This window comes from Orcinus orca, chromosome 12 (assembly GCF_937001465.1).
Source record: "Orcinus orca chromosome 12, mOrcOrc1.1, whole genome shotgun sequence".
NCBI lineage: Eukaryota > Metazoa > Chordata > Mammalia > Artiodactyla > Delphinidae > Orcinus > Orcinus orca.
The window spans coordinates 15,031,315-15,055,958 of record NC_064570.1 but is presented as its reverse complement, the minus strand read 5'-3'; the positions used below and the strand labels follow the sequence as shown (position 1 = coordinate 15,055,958).

Here is a 24,644-nt window from a genome sequence, read left to right as displayed (position 1 = left end):
TAGAAAAAAATTAACAAGACTTAAAAGAGTTTTTTATTGTTAACCCTGAAGTGATCAGAAAGTTCAGTTAGGCAGAAGTCCTCATCTCTTGAGGAAATTGAGTAACCGCTATGTTACTTAATAACAATGACAGAACTAATGATCTCAGAGGCCAAGCCCTCTTCCCCCGACCTCCCCAGCATCAGCTTGCTACCAGCAAGTTATAGAAGCTCCTTTGAGAATGAAAACCACCGAAACGAGGAGTGGGGAGATGGTTGGGTTCAAGCTCTTGTTACGAAACAGAAACAGACCCACAGACACAGAAAACAAACTTGCGGTTACCAAAGGGGAAAGGGCGGGGGAGGGATAAATTAGGAGTTTGGGATTAACGTATACACACTACTATATGTAAAATAACCAGCAAGGACCTACAGTATAGCACAGGGAACTATATTCAATATCTTGTAATAAGCTATAATGTAAAAGAATCTTGAAAAGCATATATATATGTACAACTGAATCACTTTGCTGTACACCTGCAACTAACATAACATTGTAAATCAACTACACTTCAACTTAAAAAAAGAAAAGAAAGGAAACAAGTTCTTGTTACAGATTATTATAGAACTGCGTTTATGGCACCTGGGTTTCACTTGTATTTCAAATTGCATGATGCCAGATTGCGCCTCACACCTTTCCTAGAAAAGGTACACACAAATTGGGAACTGTTTCCTGTTTGAAAATGTAAACCCGAAAAACTTTTGTATGAGTTGATGACGTGGCCTGGCTGAGACGTGTAATAATCTCGGGCACCGTTTGGGGAGCTTATCATGTGCCCGCAGGCAGTGCGGGGCAGGTGATTTGCAGGTGCTTTGTGATTTCCCTGGTGCCACCCTGTGATAACAGCTCCTGGCAGCTCTTCTCGCTCATTCTTTTTTTTTTGGCGGTACGCGGGCCTCTCACTGTTGTGGCCTCTCCCGTTGCAGAGCACAGGCTCCGGACGCGCAGGCTCAGCGGCCATGGCTCACGGGCCCAGCCGCTCCGCGGCACGTGGGATCTTCCCGGGCCGGGGCACGAACCCGTGTCCCCTGCATCGGCAGGCGGACTCTCAACCACTGCGCCACCAGGGAAGCCTTTCTCGCTCATGCTTGTCGCCTTCATTCCATGTTCCATTACACGCTCTGGAACTTGCCTGAAGGGCAGAAGCAGGACTCCCACCGGATCTTTCAGACGCTGCAGCGCGTGCTTTCACCACCTGCACTGTCTCCGATGCATATGCTCGCGCAGAACACTCCTGTGTTCTTGCTCTTTTCTTCTCTCTCTCATGCTTTCCAGGTGGGGGGGTGCTTAGGAGAAGGGAGGTCCTACCCCACAACCTCATCTTTCAGTGTTTCATCTTTCTAACATATTTGAGGGTCTTTTATCCCCTTTCTTTTTTATGGAAAATTCATCTGTATTCTGTTCAACTTTGGTGACACTCTAGGGTATCCATAATGCATGTAACTAGGTTCTCAGCCGCTTACTAGCTATATGATCCTGCGCAAATTGTTCAGCCCTTCTGAGCCCCAGTTTCCTCATCTGTAAAGGAATGAGATGTAATATTACTTATAATATAATATGAGTGTATATTATATTACACTCATAAAGGTGTGATACTACTTATTCTTCAGACTGATTTTATGTAAAGCACCTGGCATAGTGCTGGTGTACACCCTTTCTGAGATAGTTTTATTTTAGCCTCTTGTCTATAATGATAAAACGTATTTTCCTTAGTGGAAGATTAAGCACAAGGATAATTTAAATCTAAGGTGATAAAATTAAATAGCAAAAATGAGCCTACAGAAATATTTCTTGCAGATATCATAATAAAAAACCTATAAAATATAGATGAATCGAGTAAAAACTAGGAAAATTATTAACCACAGGATATAATATGAAAGAAAAAAATGTCTAAGATTCAGACCACATACCATAAACAATGTGTATACCTCAACAAACTCTCAGTGAATTGAAGAATTATGGATTTGGAGTAGCACAGTTCCAGCTACAAAGGGGAAATTTTTGTTGAAAAAATGAACATTGTGGGACTTCTCGGGCAGTGCAGTGGTTAAGAATCCGCCTGCCAATGCAGGGGACACAGGTTTGATCCCTGGTCCGGGAAGATCCCACATGCCATGGAGCAACTAAGCCCTTGTGCCACAACTACTGAGCCTGTGCTCTAGAGCCCATGAGCCATAACGACTGAGCCCGCATGCTGCAACTACTGAAGCCCACGTGCCTAGAGCCCGTGCTCTGCAACAAGGGAAGCCACCGCAATGAGAAGCCCACGCACCGCAATGAAGAGTAGCCCCTGCTCGACACCACTAGAGAAAGCCCGTGCGCAGCAACGAAGACCCAATGCAGCCAAAAAAAAAAAAAAATTTTTTTTTTAAATTTTAAAGAATTAAAAAAAAAAAGAAATGAACATTGAAAAGGGAAAGATGGGAAAATGTATTTACATAAAATTTAAAACCTTTTAAAACTAAAACAGTGAAAGCAACAAAATGAGAAAATATGCATAGCAAAAATTAGAGACTTGATAACACAGATGAATTTATATAAATGTGAGCACAATATCAGATTATAATTAAATAAGTGGTTCAAGGAAACATTCAGCTATTTCACCCAAAATAAAACAAATAGAAAATTAAATTTGTATATTCAACATCAACAAATTTTAAAATGAATTTTACACCTACCAAGTAAATGAAAGTCAAAGGCCAGATCTGAAAAAGGTTATAGGAAAAAGAGATATACTCATGCATTATTGCTGACGAAGTAAAAATACTTGATCTTTTTGGATAAAATCTGACCGTATATCGTAAGAATTATCAAAGTCTTCCTCTTTGATCCTGCAGTGCTATTCCTGGGAATTTATCCCAAGGATATCATGAGATAAACACTTATTGAACCACTGCAGTGTGAGAAGCAGAGATGGGGGAGATAGATTCTAATCTGAAGGAGCGACTAATGCAATATAAAGGCACTAAAATAATACATGTACAAAAATGTTTTCAGAGGATTCATTATAATGGGGGGAAAAATACAGGGTAGTGTAAATGTCTGAAAATGGGGGACTCATCATTTCCCTGAACAACCCACCACCCCACGACCAAAACGCCTCTCTTCCTCTGCACACACCCCTGTGAGCCCCGTGTCACCTGCACCGCAGACCTGAGCTCCTCCTGACTGCTGTCTCCCCTCACACCCAACCCCAGGGAATCAGTTCCCAAGCCACAGGCATCCCCACTCCAGTTGCCTTTATCCAGGCGACCATCATCTCTTTTTCAGCTGGTCTTCATCTGCCTACTTGCATTCTTACTTCCTCCAATCCATTTTCCAACTTCATTTAGTGTCTTCTTTTCAAAACACAGATCTGATCATGGTACCGCTCAACTTTGAACCCTTCAAAACCTTGTCACGCTTCAGGATAAAGTCAAACTCTGTTAAGATATATAAGGCTCTTCATGGCCTGATTCCTGTTTACCTCTATAGTCTTGTCTCTTATTTCTCTCCCTCTTTACACCTCCTACACACACACACACACACACACACACACACACATACACACACACACACACACCACTTACTACCTCACTACATTGCTTACAGTTCCCCAAATAGGCACCCTGGGTCTTTGCACGTAGCACGCCCTATACCTGCTCCTAACCTCATCCCGAAACTCCAGGCTGGCTGACTCCTATTTATTCTTATTTGTTCTTCTGGATTCAGTTCATACATCCTCCCTTCCAGGGCATCTTCATGAGACAGGCCACTTTCTGATATACACAGACACAAGGTGAGGAGACCCACCTGTGTCCACAACATCTGACTACCCCTTGTGTAGAATGTTGTCTTTATTGGGAAAGAACTTCTGAATTCTGAAAACACATGTCTGAACAGTCTGTTTTCCATTTAACTTGAGGCAAAATATATTATCCTGCTTAATCTCTAATATGGTGAGTTGTAATACTATCTTTTATACTATTTTATTGATAGTGGTAGCTACAACCATTTTAAATTATCTATAAGAGTTGTATTTCTTTGCTCACTTCCTTGCTGTCTGCAGAAACAAGAACAGATTTCTGGCACTGCCAGATTTGGGAGCCTTCAACAACCACAGCAGAAGAGGAAGGAGGGAAGGGATATACCTCCAGTGGCATCAAGGGGGAGGTTTAGACCATTGGGAGGTGAAAGGAAGGTCACCTCAAGAAGGAGGTGACCTGGTTAAAGCTGCATCTCTCTGAGATTGCCCAAATCCCATTAGCTAGAAAATCTAGCAAGTCAACTGTTCATTAATTTAAAAGTCTAATATCACATGTTCTCAGCAAGAGTAAAGAGGGAAACCTTTCAAGGTCTTTTCAGTGTGTTCCCTTGTCTTTAATGTAAATAGTATTTGTGACCCCTTAAATGTTGGTATGAGTATTATCTGGTACTTAGAGAACAAATGGGGCCCCAGAAAAGGTAAACATGTTTTCTCACTTTTTCTAGTCAAATATTTAAAATCTGCTTCCAGTGAACACCTAAATTGAGCACTGCTTGAACAAGCTTTAATAATTCTATAAAATGAGCATAGAGACATCTAGCTCCTTATGCCATTGATAAACAAGAATTATTTCTTAACAAAAATAATCCACGCTAACTTCAGATGCCATAGTAAACAAAAGTTTTTATTTTAGGTTCAGCCTGAATTACCCATCTTGACCCAGTCTAATGGATGGAAGTGGTAGGAATTACTTCTCTGCAGACAGGGTTAAAGACTAATCCCGATCAATCAGCGCCTTGTAATTAACCCACATACTCTTTTTAAAAGAGAGAGGGAAATGTTGGCCCTTCTCCAGTTTAAGGTTATGCGCCAATCTAATAGAGAGTTCTACAATTTTATAGGGTTCAGTTTCAGGGTAGAATTACAAATAACAAAGGTTTTGCTGTAGCAGATGGTTATTTCCAACTGCCAAGTGTTGAGGCTTTCTTGGGAATCTGTTCTAACCATCCATGAGCAAATGTATGAATATATGAATTAAAGACAAAACATTTATGTGCCTTTATGCTAACACATATATATGGAATCTAAAAAAAAAAAGGTTATGAAGAACCTAGGGGCAAGACGGGAATAAAGATGCAGACCTACTAGAGAATGGACTTGAGGACATGGGGAGGGGGATGGGTAAGCTGGGATGAAGTGAGAGAGTGGTAGTGTATATATGGACATACATACACTACCAAATGTAAAATAGATAGCTAGTGGGAAGCAGTTGCATAGCACAGGGAGATCAGTTCCGTGCTTTGTGACCAGCTAGAAGGGTGGGATAGGGAGGGTGGGAGGGAGGGAGACGTAAGAGGGAAGAGATATGGGGATATATGTATATGTATAACTGATTCACTTTGTTATAAAGCAGAAACTAACACACCATTGTAAAGCAATTATACTCCAATAAAAATGTTAAAAAAGAAAAAAAAACATTTATGTGCCTTTTAAATATGGCTTGAAAACCTGGGCTTTATCATATTAGGTTAACATTGATATTGCAGTTTTTAAAATCAGACATCTCTGAATACCAATTAATTGTAAACTGAAAGTCAGTCTATATGTACCACCTTTCATTTCTGAGAAAATAGATAATAAACCCATGAAAAAAAGGACAACAATCTTAATAATTTTATAAACCAATATATTAAACAGATTCTTATAAAATTGCATATATAAATGAAGGTGCCACAATAAGGGATAGCAGCCTTACCTTACTTTGATGTAGAGGAGAAAATAAATATGAGAATCGGATTTCCCTGGTGGCGCAGTGGTTAAGAATCCGCCTGCCAATGCAGGGGACGCGGGTTCGAGCCCTGGTCCGGGAAGATCCCACATGCCGCGGAGCAACTAAGTCCGGGCACCACAACTACTGAGCCTGCGCTCTAGAGCCCTCGAGCCACAACTACTGAGCCCACGTGCCGCAACTACTGAAGCCTGCGCACCTAGATCCCGTGCTCCACAACAAGAGAAGCCACCGCAATGAGAAGCCCACGCACCTCAACGAAGAGTAGCCCCCGCTCGCTGCAAGTCGAGAAAGCCCCCGTGCAGCCAAAAAATAAATAATTAAATAAACAAATTTATTTTTTTTTAAGTGTGAGAATCTTTTTTGCCGTATATTAAGGGTTAGGCATGAGAAGGCGCCATTGCCTCTTCTTTATTCCGGTTGCTGTGTTTTTAATAAAATACACATTTAACAGTTTTTAATATATTTTAACCTAGGTTTTAATCTTAGAATGAATACTAAGCTGCAATGAGATACTTAGCCATCTGTTAAACTTCCTGAGCTTTATGTCTCTGTTCAGCAATATTGGTAGGATCTCTAGGGGCACAGACGAAGTGAATCTTACATCTAAATAGGAGATCAATATAGGCAGCCCACATTTCACCACAATGCTCTCTTTGAAGAATGCATATAATAAAGTGGGGGTCATAACGTAGATCATATTTTCCCATGGGAATGTTTTTATAATTACCAGCTACTCTTTTAATCCAATCTTAGCATCTAATTATAACAATAGCGTGTTTTTAAACATTACAACAACTGTGATAGAAATATCATACACACTCATTATACCAAAGTCTCCAATGCACTATAGCTGTTCATTCATTCATCCCACAAATGCTCATTGAGTATGTACTATGTGCCAGGCACTATTCCAGGCTCTAGGGATTTGTTATGGGCAAAAAACACATGGTCCCCGCCCTCATCAATATTACAGGGTAGACTAGTGGGGGAGATGACTATAGACCAAATAATCATTGCAAATTATAAATGCTAGAAAGGAAAAAAATACAGGCATTGCCTTAAGGAGGTGGTCGTTGTAGAGAGCTCTCACAGATCAGTAGTAGCTGTGGGGGGAGGTCGTTCATGGCAGACGAGCAATGTGGAGAGACCACGACTCCCTAGAGGAACTTAGAGAAGAGCAGTGAGACTGTAGTGCTACAGAGGCTGGTAAGGTGAGCAAGGAGGCAGGGACTAGACCTGTGAGGAGTTGGAGGCCGTGTCAAAGATTTGATCATTGTCCTGGAAGAAATGAAAAGCATGGAAGAGCTTTCAGTTGATGGGGTAAAGGTGGGCTGACATCAGATTTACAATTTGAAAAGTTTGTGGTGCGACAGTCCTATACCCTCCAGGGTGAACATTATACTAGTACAAATGAAAGACGAGCAGGGTAGAGATAGAGGAAAGCAAGTGCCGTTTGAGAGAGTTAAGAAGTTAAAAAAAAAAACAAGAACTGGAAGTAGTAATGGTTTGACCATCTGGAGCAAAGGTGGAAAGGATGGTTCCAGAATTTCTGGCTGGTATATCCATGCACATGGCTGTAGCATTCAGTTTCCTGTGAAATCTCAAAGCTGAGATATCAAATAGTCACTTGGATGTACTGGTCTGTTGCTCAGATGTTTGGGCCAAAGGTAAAGTCGGTGATTGGATGGTCCTGCAAAGGAAACTGAAAAAGGATATCAATATAGGTGGGAGGGAAACCAGATAATCAGAGATCATGGTCCCCGGGGGAGGACAGTGCTTCAAGAAGAAGGGAGCAGTCACAAGTGTCAGATGCTGTCAAGAAGTTGTAGGAGAAAGAGACCGATAAATGGCAGTGGGATTAGGAAGCATTAAACTACAGAGAGCTGTTTGGGTGGTTGAGGAGGGTGAGGGGAGAACTAGATTGGAGTGACTTGGGGAAGAAATGAAGAGAAGTACAGATAAGCCATTTGTGATTTTTTACCCTTGAGGAGAAGAGACCTACAGCTGGAGGAGGAGGACACAGGGAAAGTCAAGGGAACATCTTCTTAGAAGGGCAAGTCTGAGCACGTTTTCTCTACTCTTAGGGCGGATAGAGAAGAGATGCCTTTGATAGTGAATGAACATCTCTAAACACCAAGACCTGCTTGTGTATGTGAGCATCCAAATTCCATATGAATTTACAAATACGTTTTTCAGTGATTATCAGCATTAGCAGAAACCACACGTGCGTTAATCTTTTCCCCATGTGCGACCTCTACAACACTGAGGACCGTACATATGGCACAGGGGAGTTGTGCTGTAGCGCTTGGTTGGTTTTGGTACAGCATCCAGTTCAGAGCCATTCAGCTTGGGTTGTGGTTATCACTTAGAGAAAAGAAATGAGGTTAGAGCATCAGTATTTTCTTTTCATTTTCCTTTGCCTTAAAATTTTGAGAATTTCCTCCACGTTTCTCTTATTGAGAACTCTGCAAACACCAATGGCTCCATGCCCTCCAAGTTTAGAAAATAGGTTTTATTTCCCATCCCCTGCAGCAGTTAGCTATGTACAGCTATCGTCCCTAAATGCAGCACTTTGATCCAAAGTCCATCGCCAAGTCCAGAGCAGAATCTCAGTGGTGTCTGAGTGAGAGAACCAAGCGAACCCAAGTCAGCTGGAGGCCCTATAGCGCGGGGAGACTCTCAAACCTGTGGATGAGCTATCTGAGTTCAGATTTTGCCCCCCTCAATTTCCTCTTGGCCTTGAACGCAGAGTAGAATTGGAGCAATTAGTGCCGCCTGGATCTGCCCGGCATTTACTCATTTGAAGTTCAGTCTCCTCAGGCTGTGTGTGCAGAACTTGCTGCCTTGCGGCGCTGTTCCAGTCTTGTCATCTGGAAAGCCTGTAAACCCAGACTCTCCTTTTCCTACGCTGACTCTTTGCCTCAGTGCACCTGCTTCAGCACCCTGCACTGTGTGGGTCAAGGGCAGGCAGTGGTTGCCTGCCTCCGAAAGCCTCCGACCCTTAGGCTAAGCCCACACTTGCTGAGGCCACCCAGCCGTCTGCTTAGGGGGTGAGGCCTGAGCCCTGCTTGGGAGGCCTGATGCCTGCAGGCCTGATGCTCTTAAAAGAGCCCCTCGCCTGTGAGCAAAGTCATCTTCAGCTGAGTCAGCTGGCAGAGTCAAAATTGCACATGGGATAAAGCTTAAAGCTGCTCACCAGATGACCCCAAAAGCAATGGCACGACCATAAAAGCCAACCCTGGCACAAAACAATTTGCTGTAAATTGCCGGGTAAACACCAGTGGCCCACACTTGGTACAGCATCTGCCAGAAGCATCAATCTCCAGGAGTCATTTTGCTCCCCAAATGCCATGTCCAGGAGCCAACCCACCAGATGTTGGGGCTTGCGGGCAAAGGGCAACTAAGACCCTTTCCTTCCATCCAGGTTCTGAACCAATTTGAGAATTTGAAACAAAGGAGCAAGGCAGATGGAGACTAACCCCCCACCTTTATTACTGATAAGATCGACCTTGGATATCGCATCTTACACCTGTGGGCAGGTGAGCATCCTAATACTACACTCAGCATCAGAAGCCTTCCCACCAGTGGGTTGAAGAGGGGCAGCCTTCCCCACATAGGAGCAGAGCTTTCCTGGGAAGTAAAGCAGAACCTTGCTACCTGTGGATAGCTCTCTGCCACCGGAGCCAAAGGGTAGGGCTAGACTACCCCTGCCCGATTTTCCCTCCTGTGTTTGCCGATCTAATTTCCGATTCCTGCCCCCAAGAGAAATGTGTGTGAGGAGTCAAAGAGAGACCTGGAGCTCTTGGAAGCCCACCCAGATGGAAGAAAACCTCAGGAGCCAGGCAGAAATTCTCCACACAGCCCACCCTCCACCCAACAGCTCCTTCCTGAAGTAAGAGCTGAGGTCGCCTATCTGCTGCAGAGATGGAAGCCATTCTTAGTCTGGTAGCTCAAAGCCCTTTTAGCAGTTGACAACCATATCATCACATTGTGCATTTACACAATCAGCGTTTTCTGAGAGCCCCCTGTGTGCCCAGAACCAGGCCCTAAGGGGTTACAAAGAAGCATGTGGCCGATTCAGCCCTCATCTTCTTCAGGTGGGTGGGAACAGTACTTATATTTCTGAAATTCAGAGAATTGTTAGTAACTCATAGACACCATAGGAAATTGGAAGCAAACATCCATGAGCTGAGTTTGTCTTGAGCCGTATTGACCTTTTCAGAGCCTTCAGTGTGATTCTGGTTTTCTAGATATTCTGTCTAAAGAAAAAAGTGTGTTTCCTTCCTCAGTGTGCCCGTTTTCGTGAGTGGAAGGGGAGGGTATCTTATAATAAGACTGACAGGGGGTGGAGGGGGGAGATGACCTCATGGGCTCGAGGGCGAGCCGTTTCCCCTCGCGTCCCAGTGAAAGGCGCAGTCGGCCTCCGGCGGGCCTCTGTCAGGAAGTGTATGTGTGGGAACCTGGAAGGGTGGGGCTGCCCTCTGTGGGCAGGACGTTACACTTCTTCCTCTTCCTGGCCACATTTCCCACAGCGGTCATGGTCACGGCTCAGCTTCCTGTCAGGGAAAACCCTGCCTACTGAGCGTCCACCTGCTACAACCAGCAAACTAAGGACAGCAAAGTATTCCCTGCTGCTGCAAAACCTTGAGTTCCCATGCAGACCCCTTGATCATGGTACCCAGGGCCTCAGACATCAGAAGCAAAGACGGAGCCGTTCTTTGTGGGGTTGAGGGGACAGGAAGCTGCTGCCTCGGCCGATCTTGTTCTGGGCCAGAACCTCACAGGCGAGTGAAGTGTGCGAGTCTGGGGTGGAGAGAAGACGAAGCAATGTCATGGAACGGCTGCTGCAGCCAGGGTGGCCTTGGGGTTAGAGCAAGGAAGGAGGCTTCAGGGGAGGGTGAGGGGGTCGGGCAGCCCAGTGGGTTTGGAGACGAGGGGTGGGCATTGATTCTCCTCATCCAGCAGACTACAAGCTGGCCACACACACTGTGCTGGCCGCAAAAGTACTGAAGGTCGCAGTCTTCAAGAAGCCCGCAGTCAAGGAAGTTCGTTTCTTCAGACCTTCCTTGATCAATTCCAGGCTGGTGAGGTCATGGAAACACCCTAAATGTCCATCAACAGATGAATGGGTAAAGAAGATGTGGCACAGACATACCATGGAATATTACTCAGCCATAGAAAGGAACGACATTGAGTTATTTGTAGTGAGGTAGATGGACCTAGAGTCTGTCATACAGAGTGAAGTAAGTCAGAAGGAGAAAAACAAATACCCTATGCTAACACATATATATGGAATCTAGAGAAAAAAAAAAGGTTCTGAAGAACCTAGGGGCAAGACAGGAATAAAGACACAGACATAGAGAATGGACTTGAGGACACGGGGAAGGGGAGGGGGAAGCTGGGACGAAGTGAGAGAGTGGCATGGACATATATACACTACCAAATGTAAAACAGATAGCTAGTGGGAAGCAGCGGCAGAGCACAGGGAGATCAGCTCAGTGCTTTGTGACCACCTAGAGGGGTGGGACAGGGAGGGAGGGAGGGAGATGCAAGAGGGAGGAGATATGGGGATATATGTATATATATATGTATAGCTGATTCACTTTGTAATAAAGCAGAAACTAACATAACACTGTAAAGCAATTATACTCCAATAAAGATGTTAAAAAAAAAATTCCAGGCTGGTGGGGGGAGCTCGAGAAAATGCAGGCCCCCTGGCACTGTCATAGACCTAGGGGAGCAGTCATTTCAGGGCGAGCCCTGGGAATCTGTATTTTATAAGGTGTTTCTGATGTGCAGTGAGGTCTGAGGCAGCTGGTTGAGTGGGGCAGACGTCCATGGCCGCAGCAGAGGGGGACAAGCTGTGGTTCTTGCGCCCGGGGACTGTGAGAACAGAGGAGCCGTAGCCACGGGAGGGTTCAGGGCTGGGATCTGGGGAGTTTTATTTCAAGTATCCGTTGGCTCCGTTCACCTCCTTTCTCACGTATGTCCGTCTTACCTTGGTGGCTGATAACAACAGCTGTGCGGGGTCCTCAGAGTCTGAATTAGGGCAGTTTGCTGTGCTTCTGGCCACGAGCCCTGTGTCTCCCACCATGGACTTCTCATTGGCCCACTGGGGACGGGTGTCTGCAGGGATCTCATATACGTGGCAGCACTAATGATCGACCCTCAAAGAAAAGCTCCATCTGGGGGCATTAGTGGATTTCTAGAGTCTTCAGAGCAGATCTTTTGCTTCCAGCATCACTGTGTTATCTCCACCACCTCACCCTGAGGATGGGGCCGGGTGGCTTCTGGTCCTCCTGATAGCTCCTCTCCTGGAATCCCTACCACCCTGCATTCCCGCGTCTAGTCTCCTACAACTGGACACAGAATCCCCTGAGAGATGACTCAGGGTAAATGCACCCACCACGTTCCTGCCTCCTGACCGTCCCCTGATGAATTGCAAGTGACGCTGGACCATCCTCAAGATCCCTGCTTAATCCCTCACCTCTAAGCCAGGACCAGACCCCAGGCTCCAGTAACGGGCTCCCTGCTGGCCTTCCTTGATGCCGCCCCACTCCCACAGGGGGTATCCCCAGCAGAAGGCAGGTTCAGGCTGTCTTTGTGACTCTGGGGGTCCCCGGAACTGAGAGACTATTGAAGGCTTCTTTCCTCTTTCCCCTAAAGGGCAGGTGGCATTGCTCCCTGAGCAGTTCTCCCCTGAACCCCAGCAGAGCCTGGCTCAGCCCTGGGAGGTGGAGGGCGCTGCCCACGGCAGAGGGAGCCCCCTGCTCCAGTGAGGAAGTGGGAGACGCACCTCAAGGAGAACCAGGACCTGTCCTCTCAGCAAACGCTGCCCCTCCCTGACTGCAGACTCTGCCCCAGGTGCATGTCTGAACCCCTCCTGAGGTCAGGGAACAGAGAGTAGAACCAGCAGCTTCCTACTCTTAGACCATTTCAAATCCCATCCTTCATTTCCGCCTTCCCTCCATCTGCCATGATACCAAACTTTTTCTGCAGTTTGGAAAAGTCAAAATCATAAGCAAATAAGGGCAATTTTGACTAATTGAATCCATAAAATATGTATCCCAAAACACTACTGCGTTTTAGTACACTGGAGGCTCTTTAAAAGAAATATTGTAAATGGATATGGAGGGATTTGGGGAATTTTCCCTCCTGCAAAAACAGTCTTGAGCCTATTAGATAAGGTATAGCTGGGGAAGAGAGGAGTGAAGCCAGGTAATGGGTTGCTCCATCTACTCCAACTGTGTAATCTGTAACAGTCATTAGGACAGAAAATAATATCAAAAGCCTCAGCCTGCCTATAATTAATTCAGGCTAAATGAATATAGCATACCAAGGGGGTTCCAGAACTTTCTACCCCTTGCCCCTCCCACAGCTTTAAGGCAATCCTCGGTCTCTAACCAATGTGCACCTGGCATCTTGGCCAGGAGGGGGCATATGTGAGCAGTGTACTCTATGCCTGACGTTCAGGTCCCACCCACCAGTCTGAGGCAACTCCAGCTAGCTCACCAGGAGAGAGAAAAGAATTAGGTCATCGGAATCAATTCATTTTTTTAAAGTTCTCGAGCATTGACATGATTGTGAATTTTTATTAAATTCCCTTAATCAACTTTCCTCATCCACAAAAGCTGTTATGATTCTGTGACGTGAACACCCAGACATTAGAAATACTTTTCAGAAACAAATTCTGTTTATCTAGACGACTGGTTCTCTTTGGAAAAACAATTGTCTGATAGCTGTTCCAATTTAGGAGAGAAAATAAGCTGGGAAAAGAGAAATAGATACACAGGTACATGCCCCCCTCCACATATACAGTCATTTTTGTCTGTTTGAGGGGGTTGGTGTTTTTTTTTTTTAATTTTATTGAGGTATAGTTGATTTACAATGTTGTGTTAATTTCTGCTGTACAACAAAGTGACTCAGTTATACATATATAGCTTCTTTTTCATATTCTTTTCCATTATGGTTTATCACAGGTACACAGTCTTTTTTTTTTTTTTCTTTGCGGTACGCGGGCCTCTCACTGTTGTGGCTCCTCCCGTTGCGGAGCACAGGCTCCGGACGCGCAGGCTCAGCGGCCATGGCTCACGGGCCCAGCCGCTCTGCGGCATGTGGGATCTTCCCGGACCGGGGCACGAACCCTGCATCGGCAGGCGGACTCTCAACCACTGCGCCACCAGGGAAGCCCTACCACTCAGTTTTGTTTTTGCTGTTTTCTGCTTTTTCTCGGCTCATCTCCCACTTTCCCTGGGCCTCCTGAGGGAGGATCAACAACACAAGGGTGAGCGTGTGGGTGGAGGACGGGGCAGGTGGAACTGCCCGGACCTGTCTGTCTGGGGTGTAGCACCATCGCAGGTGGATGGGATCCTCCTGACGGTGGCAGCCTGACAGGGCTATCTACCCGCTCCCGGCCGCCCAGCGGGGCTACGGCCACCTGGGGTCCACAACCGTGGTGGGAGCTCTGGTCAGAGGATGGAGGAATCGCAGCTCTCCGCGAAGGGCAGAATCCAGACTTCTGTTCTCCAGAGTCAAGATGGAATTCAGACTCAGGGTAGGTTTGTGACTTTGCTATGACTGCATGATTTTCTTTTTAAAGAGTTCAGGAAGGTGATAATGAGCTTACAAGCTTTCTCCCCCTTCAAATAGAGTTGACAAATCTAGAGTCTGCTTTTCTTCTTAGGTTATTATAAATCATGGCTAACTCATGGCAGGAGGTTCATTTTCTCTTTTCCTAGTCAAAGACACAGGGACGTTCAGTGATCACACAGTAAGAGATCATTATCCCCCCTTATTTTCCTTCAAAGGCTTTTATTTTAAGATGTAATCCTTGTTCTATGATACGTGTATTTGACTAATAAGACAGAAAAGGTTTATTGGCTTTGGCAAATTGTAGTCTAAATCGTATCACTTTATTACTTCTGGTATGGGCAATGGTAAAAGTAGTTAGCTTCTGTGGATAAACAACAAGGTCCTAATGTATAGCACAGGGAATTATTGATATGTTCAATATCCTGTGATAAACCATAATGGAAAAGAATATTAAAGAAGGATGTCTGTATGTGTATAACTGAGTCACATTGCTGTACAGCAGAGATCAGCACAACATTGTAAATCAACTATACTTCTATAAAAAAAAGTAGTTAGCTTCTGGGTTTCCCCATTAATTATATTTATTTTCTGCTACTTTTTGTTTTGAGGCAGCAATAGAACTCGTGACCAAAATGTAGCTCTCCTGTTAACTTAGCTCCAAATTTTTGAAAGAAATTTGCATTGGAATGAAAAACTTTGGAAATTCCTAACCTCATTCTGCTCTGTCTAGACCTTGGACTTTTTTTTCTCTTTTTAATTTATTTACTTTTTTTTGGCTGTGTTGGGTCTTCGTTGCTGCGCGTGGGCTTTCTCTAGTTGCGGCGAGCGGGGGCTGCTCTTCGTTGTGGTGCGCGGGCTTCTCATTGCGGTGGCTTCTCTTGTTGCAGAGCACGGGCTCTAGGCACCTGGGCTTCAGTAGTTGTGGCACGTGGGCTCTAGAACGCAGGCTCAGTAGTTGTGGCGCATGGGCTTAGTTGCTCCGTGGCATGTGGGATCTTCCCGGACCAGGGATCAAACCCATGTCCCCTGCATTGACAGGCAGGTTCTCAACCACTGCGCCACCAGGGAAGTCCCCTAGACCTTGGACTTCTTAATGATACTTACTTAGAAGGGAACTCTTTGGTCTTGCTGATGAGTGACCTATGAGAGAAGCACGGAGCTAGCAGAGGAACCAGGGGTGAGCCCAGAAGGAATCAACTCCCAGGGGTGTTCTGAGCTGGACTGCTGCCCCTCAGAAGGCTTCTATCTGACCCAGAGCCCTGAGAGGTTCCCAAGCAGTAACTGCTAACCGTTCTGTCATTTCAACAAATATGTATTGGAAGCCAGTACGTGCCAGGCATTTTTCGAGATACTGACTTACTCTGGCCTCTTGCTAACCTACAGTGGAGAGGTATGAAAATCAAAAGTTGTCATTTGTTTTGTTCTGATGGTGGTTTCCAACCATACTTTTCAGGCTGATGGTATTCAAGAAGAATCAAGCCAAGAGACTATTGTGAAAATGGTTTCACAATAAGTTTATTCATGGCAAGATAGTCAATTCCTTATTTAACCAGATATGCAAAAGATAGAAGGCTCAGCTGTGTTCTGAACGGCCAGAAGAGTTAGTGATTATTGGTAACATCTGGCATTCAGAAAGAAGTGTGAATCGTAATATTTCAAACCTTGAGCGCCCAGTTGTGCTCCTAGTATATTTATTTAACAATATTCAGAGCTTTACAAGATGACGAAGTAATATGCTAACATGTGAGGGATTTCTTTTAACAGCTTTACTGAGATATAATTTACAGGCCATACAATTCACCCAATTAAAGGGTACAATTCAATGGTTTCTGTTACATTATTCATTTTATAAGTTGTGAGAAAATCTATATAACACAAAATTTGCTCTTTTAACCATTTTAACGTGTACAATTTAGTGGTATTAATTACATTCATAATTTTATACCACCATCACCACTGTCTACCTGCAAAACTTTTTTGTCACCCCAAACAGAAATTCTGTAACCATGAAGCAGTAACTCCCCATTCTCCCCTGTCCCAACCTTTGGTAACCTCTAACCTACTTCTTGTCCCTAGGTATGTCCCTATTCTAGATATTTCATATAAGTGGAATCGTACAATATTTGTCCTTTCACGTCTGGCTAATTTCACTTAGCATAATGTTTTCAAGAGTCATCCACAGCGTGTATCAGGACTTCATTCCTTTTTATGGCTGAAGGGATAGTATGTTTTCATTTCCTTCTGTTTTATTCTCCCTCCCATAACTATACCGTAATTTCTAGCCTGCTCATAGAAGAATCTTCAGATATTTTTCAGTCTACTGGTATTTTTATATTTATTTGAAGTCTGAAGAGACTCTTAGGAAGGTATTGATTTTCAGTTAGCTCTTTAAAGGCAGGGGCCATAGATTCATCTTTTTAAAAATCTTTTTTATCCCTAATGTCTAGTCCAGGTCCTGGCCTAGAATAATTATTCAGCAAATCTACCTTGAGATGGACAGATGAATAGTTTATAAGATTTTACTTTTAGGTACCAGGAAAGAGATTTTAAATAAAAAATAATATAACCTTTATGCTTTAGTTCTTTATTTTCTGGAGCAATGCTATTTTCTTTGGACGTAAAAATTGCTAACTGCAATTATTTCACACTCCATAGATCACTGAATATCAGAGTAGATGTGTTATATAATATAAATATTTAACTGTGACATGTCAAAAGTTAACTTAGGAAATCTGGTAATGCCTAGTTCATACTAATTTAGAGACTATTTGGTGGTGTTTTGTTTTGTTTTGTTTTGTTTTGAGGGTGATCTGAGTATCCCAGCTGCTAAGCAGTATCGTGTCAATCAAGTCTTCTCAACTCACAGCTGCTCTTGGTGCTGTCTACATAGCTATTCTTTCTCAGTGCTGGGCTCAGGAACTGGGAACAGTGAAACTGAAACAGAAGCTGTTACAAGTTGGAGAAGCTCTTAGGCACCTCACTGGAGTAGGGAAACTGGAGACGAGGGTGGATGTGGGTGATTCACAGTGTTCACCTTTAAATACAAAATGTAACTATGTTTCTGCCAGCTCTGTCCAAATAAGTAAGGATGTATGTGCATGTATATATGGGCAGTCCACCACTCAGCGCACTAAAATGTGCTCTCGTTGTGCTTTGACTATTCCAAAAGTTGTGAAGGACATGAGAGAAAGGAGGAGGAACGCAAAATGAAGCCCTTGGACTAGGAAGTAACTCCTCAAAGGATACCTCTTCTGTATATGATTCCCCACCCACTTTCTCAATATCTAACCAAGAATAAACATTTGCACATTTTATTTTTTTAATTTATTTTACTGAAGTATAGTTGATTTACAGTGTTGTGTTAATTTCTACTGTATAGCAAAGTGATTCCGTTATACATATGTATACATTCTTTTTCATATTCTTTTCCATCATGGTTTATCCCAGGATATTGAATATAGTTCCCTGTGCTCTACAGTAGGACCTTGTTGTTTATCCATTCAGTATGTAATAGTTTGCATCTGCTCATCCCAAACTCCCACTCCATCCCTCCCCTCCCCTCCTCTCCCTTGGCAACTGCAAGTCTCTGTGTTCTCTAGGTCTGTGAGTCTGTTTCTGTTTTGTAGATAAGTTCATTTGCATTTGCCCATTTTAAGTTGCAACTAAGTGACTTGCTTTGTTGAGTGAAATCATGCCCACTTTAGTGCATGCACTATTTCAGAAATTCTATTCTTCAGTGAAGCTCCTGTGAACACCCAGAAAACCTGGCCGTGTTGCTCATTTGCAGGATAGCAGAGGCAGCACCCACCATTCACTTTGCCTGTGATCCTCCCTCCTTATCTAGATGCTGAGCTCAGTCAGAGCTCCATGGCTTGATACCCTAAATCCACCATGGCCAGTGTCTCTATAGGGTAGGCACTCAATGATTATTTGATAGCCAGGCCTTCAGAAACATGACTGCAAAATGTTATCAAGTAAGGAGCCTGGTTTTCATAGACGGCCTGTATAATCTATCTTGATGCCTTGTAAGTCATACCAGGAACTTAAGTTAGTATTGCTTTTCACATTTCAGAGGCATACAGACTACCATTGGCCTCAATATAAAATAATAATTTCTGACTGTGGGACTCTATACCCTGTAGTCGAAAAGAAACCCCTTCCTTCCTCATTTCTCGGTGACAGCCTCTAATCATCTTTGAGTAATTTTTAAGATTCTTTCTAAACCACCATTTCCTTCATTATGTCGGCTGGGGAACAGCTTCTTCTTGTATGAATGGAATGGTTCTCATTCCTTTCCAAATTCAACCACCCACCTAGTAAGAAAAGGTAGCTGTAAATCTCAACCAACTTTCTTTTTCAACAATTATTCTGGGAGCAAAGTCAGATGATAAAGTCAGCTCACCACCAAATATTTATTGAGGACCTGGGAGAAGTTTCAGGTAACCATTAAAGAGAATATAAGCTCTACCCAAACCTGATTCCCCAAGTGCTTTGTGATTTCCATACTTAAGGAACGGTGGGAAGAGCATCCCCAGGGCAGACACTAGCCTGAGAAAAGGCCCAGAGGTATGAAAAGCTAGAGTATCCCTGGGGAGTGTTGAGTGTTCCAATATGGCTGCAGTACCTGTCCAGACCCTAGAAGGCTAAGTGCTAAGATAAGGAGTATCTGCTTGATTCGTAGACCATAGGGAACTGTATCAAGCTTTCCTGGCAGAGAGTAACCTACATTCTGAGTTTTAGAAGAGAGCCATGTAGAGATGGCTTGAGGAAGCAAGAAATTGAATTTAGCAAGATATTATTAAAGAGGTCATTGTAAAGATTCAGCCCCAAACTATGAAACTGACAGTAAGGAGAGGAAGGATGGAACGAAGAGACAGAAACTTAACTGATTCCGTTTTACGGCCTGTGGACCAGTTATCATGGCAGTTGTTTATTAAGCTCTATTGTCTCAATGTTTGTCCCCATGGGATTTTAAGTTATGGAAGCGACTGAGAGACTAATGCCACTAAAAGATTTGTATTACTTACATTTCCCAAGGGGGGTGGGGGTGGCTGGCATGCCATGCGGGGCCACATGGGGAAGCACCAGTGTTGGCCAGGAGGCAGAAAGAAATGAGAGGAAAGCCTAGGCCAAACTTTATTGGGGTTTCCGTGGGATTGCCCGTGAAGGGCAGGGCAGCGTCCACAGTTTAGGATTGACTCGTTTGAATAATTCCAGCTGGCCTTGGAGCATAGGGGCTTCCCCTGGTTGTCTGGTACCTGGCCCTGGGGTTTTGTGTGAGAGTTAGATAAGGGAGTGGTTCAGAGATCACTGGATCACAGGGGAGAAGTAAAGAACTTTGGCTATTTGTTTGGTCCTACAATTAATGGATACTAAATAGACAAATACAGAATCTAAGAAAACACGAGCGTGAAGATCTCTCTCTATATATCAGGACAGCTGGCTAAATGCTGTATATGCATTATCTCACTTAATCCTCTCAGCGATCTGCAGTAAGTACCACATTGTCCCCATTTTACACGTGAAGCAACTGAAACCTAAAGGGGTTCAACAATTTACCCACGTTCATGCAGGTAATGATTTTTCCAGCCAGATTCAATCCTACTGCACCCCCTGCTACGAAGCTCTGCCCCACATCGTCTTCTCCACTCGATCATTCCTCACTCTGGGCCCAGGATGTGAGACTAGTCCTGCTGAAAAAGGAGCGGTGGAAACTTATAGAAGCTTCCCCAGGGCTCACCGGACTGGGGAACAGAGGCGGGTTCACGTGGTTTACTGTCTCTCTGTAAGTCTTCCTATTTCTACCTGCGTTGTCAGAATAGTGTGAAGATGTGTTTGCCTACTGGTGGCGCACCGTTCAGCACGTTATAATAAGCAAATAAATAAAATGTGTGACTTAAGCACTGTCTCCTCCCTTCCCGGAAACTGATTCTTGACTTTTGGCTTTTTTCTCTCTGATCATTTTAACTCTGGGACTTGGAAGCTCTCGTGTCAGCAAACAAAGCCTTTGGCAGACTCTTTTCCCCCCCGTGTCATGAGCCAGTGATCCAAATTGCCTATGCAGGAGGCTCTGAATTCCCTGGGTTAGACGCTGAGGTCCTGCATCAGTAACTACCCCGTTTGGTCAGTGTCCAGCACAGTTCCTTGGATCAGCCAACCCGGTCTGCATGAGGTCTGTCTCTTCACAGCTTCCATGGCTTTGTTTCCTAACACTTGGCTGCCTTCTCAGCACCTCTCTCCACACATCTTCATGCATCACTTCCACGAAGAGCCAGCTTGGTGCTCAGCCTCCGTAGGAGGGTGTCCACAGCACACATAAATCATGCAACCACGTCCAGGAAGCACCTACTTGACACAGAGCCATGAGGGGGTTACCAAGCCATGAGTGGCCCCAGTCAGGATCTCAGGGAGCTTGTGACTAGCTGAAGAGGCAGGGTGAAATGGTAAAAGATGCAAATAACACTTCAGAAGGTGGAGGCTATGTCACACAAGAGTTCAGAAGTTATTCCCTACCAAATTGGTACCGCTTTGTATGTAGTTATTGCTTCACTCATCTACATCTTTCTACGCACTCCTGATAGTTTATCTGGGAGCTTTCACTCTTGAACTGGGCTGTGACCCATCAGAGAGAGGCATCACAAGTCTAGTTTACAAGAGCCTTTGCAGAAGGAACATGGCAGCATTCCTGTTTTCTAACCACGATTAGGCCAGTTATGCGGGAACAGTCCCTGTCCTTACGTGCAGAGCTTGGCTGCATGGACTTAGCATAGCAGAGGGGGTAAATGTTTCAGCCCCAGAGTTAGACTGTCTGGCTTATATACCAGTTTTATCACTTCATTGTTATATGACTTTGAAAGTTACTTCATCTCTTTGTGCCTCATTTTCCTCAAGTGCAAAATAGGGATGATAGCAATACCTACCTTTTAGAGTTGTTATGAGAATTAAATGAGATAGGTTTTTTTAAAAGCTTAAATATGGTACCTGGCACATAGTAAAAACATATTACTGTGTGGTCCTCATGACTGAGTGATTCCCACCTTTTAGAGGTTTTCTAGTTGATTCCTAGTAACTGGAACTGTCTTATCCTTATAAGTCATCAGTTTCATTAACCTTCTCTGCTAGTAAATTTTACAAAACCAAAGTTTAAAAACTTGAGCACAAGCATTTCCCCTGGAATACTGGAACTGTTGGTATTTCATTATTTCTACCTGGACATTTTAATAGCCAACAATGGCTTTGAAAAGAACTAGGAAGACATGCAGCGTCTGTCAGTCTCCATATTGGAGTTTCTGTTGTGTTTTTGTTTCCATGTGAACTTGATTTTTTCTAAAGTTTATAAGCCTTTTGCTCCATGGTGAGATTCAGCAACAAGTTTCTGGTCCAAAGAGCAATATTTGTCCTCCTTGAAAATCGACCCTGGTTTCCATTTTCTTTACAGAGAAGTTGCTCAATGCTTTGTGATTCCAGAACGTGGTTTTAGCTTGAGGTTTCCACAAATGTAATTTTTTCATGTGTGATCATTTTGAAAAACTATTTAAAAGCTGCAGATATAGCACATTGTCCTTTGGCTTTTGTTTTGTTTTGTTGGTGGTTTTATTTTTTGTTTTGTTGATGCTGAGTTGCCTTTAGTTGGTCTTCGTTTGAGATAAGGGGTAGAAAATATTAGGATTTCACTTCAAAGATAGCTCTGATCTATAGACTAGGATCCTAGACTGCAGAAAGTATTTCTTCCTTGTTGAGAAAACTGTTGATTCCCCTTTCCTTGAAATGTTAAGGTACAGGGCATTGGTTAAGGACACAGATCTGGATAGAATCCTGGCTCCTGTGCTTCCACTTGCGTCCCTTTGGACTTGTTACATAGCTTGCCTAAGCCTCGAATTGCCCAGCTTTGAAACTGGGACAACTGAATGCTTGTAAGGGCCGGATGAGACCTTGTCATTCTTATAAGGATCACCAAGTGTTCATGGCAGTGCTGAACAGACACAAGCTCGCCAACATCCATGACTGCTGTTTCGCAGAAGTCCGACCTGAGAGTTTCTACGAGGAACTCTACCTGGCTCTTGAAGTTTTCTTGAAAACAAAATGTGCCCCTCTTGAATGGAGGAGATTTCGTGTGAAAATATCCGTAAAGTAACCAAGGGTGCCTACTGAAATCACTCTAGAAGGGGGGAGGAACCATTAAAAAAAAAAGAATTCAAATTTAGAAACTTCACCTTCAAAAAAGGTTAGTTTTTCATTTTCTTGACCACTTTCACAGCCAGTCAAATGAACCTGGGGTGCTCTTTATATAAGTTATGCAGAGAGTACAGAAAACAGGTATTAGCCTAAAATAGTGTCCAAAGCCTCGGCTATATATCAAGATGGTGATGAGGGAGAATTCAGATCACAGAGAATATTTTAGAATGTCTTCCCTCTGTAAATATTTTTAAAAGCCCATATATCTTTAAAATTTTTTCTTTGATGGCTTAAGTTGAAAGTCTAGGGAGTCTGGCAGTGGAATTCATGCTAAAACCAGGAGACCGAAGTGATGCCCCTGGCGGTGATCGCTCTGTGTGGAAGATATTTCCCCCCCTCTCCCCAAAGCCCTGAGCCACTTTAAGGCCTGCGGTGATGGCAGGCTGCCAGCTCTGGGGGAAAAAAAAACACCTGCAGTTTTCATTTGAAATCAGAGGATGACATTTAGACACTTCTTAATCTTGCACCAAACACTTCAACTATCTAGTTACACACACACATCACACGAATGCACACATGCCTGGCCTTCTTCGGGCAGCACCAGTGCTGGGTCCAGGGTCTGTTTTCTTCAGCTCCATCTCACTGTGTGGGTGTTTCTGAACAACAGCATCTCTATCCAAAATGCATGAAAGGAATCTTTAGCCAACCAGGATTTGAAAAATGAATCACTGATTCATGAGCATCATTTTACAAGTGCTTTTTTAAGTCCAAAATACAAGAAATCATCTGTGCAAAGGACAAAGGTCTCAAGGTAAGTACTCGTAATGTGTTGAGACGGAGTCCCCGAGTGGTGTTATGGGGGTGTCAGAAATCAAACATGAAAGCTGTTACAGAAGTGATTGTCTCTTTACTGTGATCTGTAAAACAGAAGACTTTGCTGTATTTCCAAGAGTAAAATTACTTTTGAACTACCAAGAAAATATGCAAAAATTATGCTATGGCCAATGAAATATTTTTTGGTTTTGATTATTTGGGTGGGTTCCAATGATATACGTGTGTGTGTGTATATATACATATAGTGCTAAATTTTGCTAAAGATTGTTTGGAAACCATATGTTATTACCAAAAGTAGTTTTTTGTTTGTTTGCTGGTTGGTTTTTTGGCCCTGACGCATGGCATGCGGGATCTTAGTTCCCCCACCAGGGATTGAACCCAGATCCCCTGCAGAGGAAGCATGGAGTCCTAACCACTGGACCACCAGGGAAGTCCCTGGAAGTATTGAATAATTTTTAATATATGAATACTTTTAAGCATTTAAAAATTTCTCCAGGAGCTGAAACAGAGTATATGTGATGATTTGATTCTGAAAGAGTAAGGATCATTACAATCTGTCAACTCTGGAGCTTAAAAAAATGGATACAATTGTATATTTTTGATGACTTAGGCCACAGAACAATTGGTCATGCCTTAGGCAATGGAGACAGAACTGATCTTGGAGTCAAGCCTACAGCTCTCTAGCTGTGTGCCTTGGGCGGGTTATTTGAGTTCTGTCTCTGTGTCCTCAGAATCTTTGAGGGGGCGCTGAGCTTAGGGCCCCAGCCCTTGAGGGAGTGAATCCTGGGTGGGCGGGGGCAAGGGGAGGGGAGTGGGGAGATTTCAGGACACTCAACTGGGATGTGAGTCAGGGCGCCTGGGGATGGGGTGGTGGCACCAGTGTGGTCCAGGACAAGCTTCTCCTATTTCAGAATCTTGCTCAAGGCTGGCCCAGGAAGGGAGGAGCCTTCTGTAGGAGTTCTGCTTGGTCATTTAGAATTCAGATGACCCCAGCGGAGGTCGTCAGCATTTTGAGTACCGGTGGAGGCGAGTGTGGCTTCTCCAACCCTTGAAACATCTGTTTACTCTGGCTGGACTGTCTGGGGGCAGATTGACACAGACAGCTCCCACCCTGCAAAAGGAAAATGCAGTGTTTTGTTTCCTAATATACCAAAGCTGCTTTTTTAGGGTGAAGAATCCAAAATGTCACCGCATCATTATCTGCTCAGGAAAGTAGTTCTGTTCCCTTCTAACAGACCTGGAGAATCT

The 24,644-nt window shown here is 44.0% G+C and overlaps 1 protein-coding gene and 1 long non-coding RNA gene across 7 annotated transcripts in view; one reads left to right on the top strand and one right to left on the bottom strand.

Annotated features, from left to right (window-relative positions):
* The window catches only part of PLEKHG1 (pleckstrin homology and RhoGEF domain containing G1), a 223,568-nt gene that overhangs the window by 80,356 nt on the left and 118,568 nt on the right, over window positions 1–24,644 (top strand). For 3 of the 6 annotated variants that reach the window (XM_033404918.2, XM_033404921.2, XM_033404910.2), the window contains exon 1: window positions 14,119–14,349. The exons of 1 other annotated variant lie outside the window; for it this stretch is intronic. In XM_033404918.2, the coding sequence (XP_033260809.1) occupies window positions 14,271–14,349 (79 nt within the window). In that variant the 5' untranslated portion in view covers window positions 14,119–14,270. Of the gene's footprint in view, window positions 1–14,118; window positions 14,350–24,644 lie in introns of those variants that run through there. 2 more of the 6 variants (XM_033404952.2, XM_033404948.2) reach the window with 1 other exon arrangement.
* Window positions 15,143–24,644, bottom strand: part of LOC125960615 (uncharacterized) — a 292,168-nt gene continuing 282,666 nt past the window's right edge. The window contains exon 2 of the long non-coding RNA XR_007470432.1: window positions 15,143–15,292. This is a non-coding gene — a long non-coding RNA (uncharacterized LOC125960615). The remainder of the gene's footprint in view (window positions 15,293–24,644) is intronic.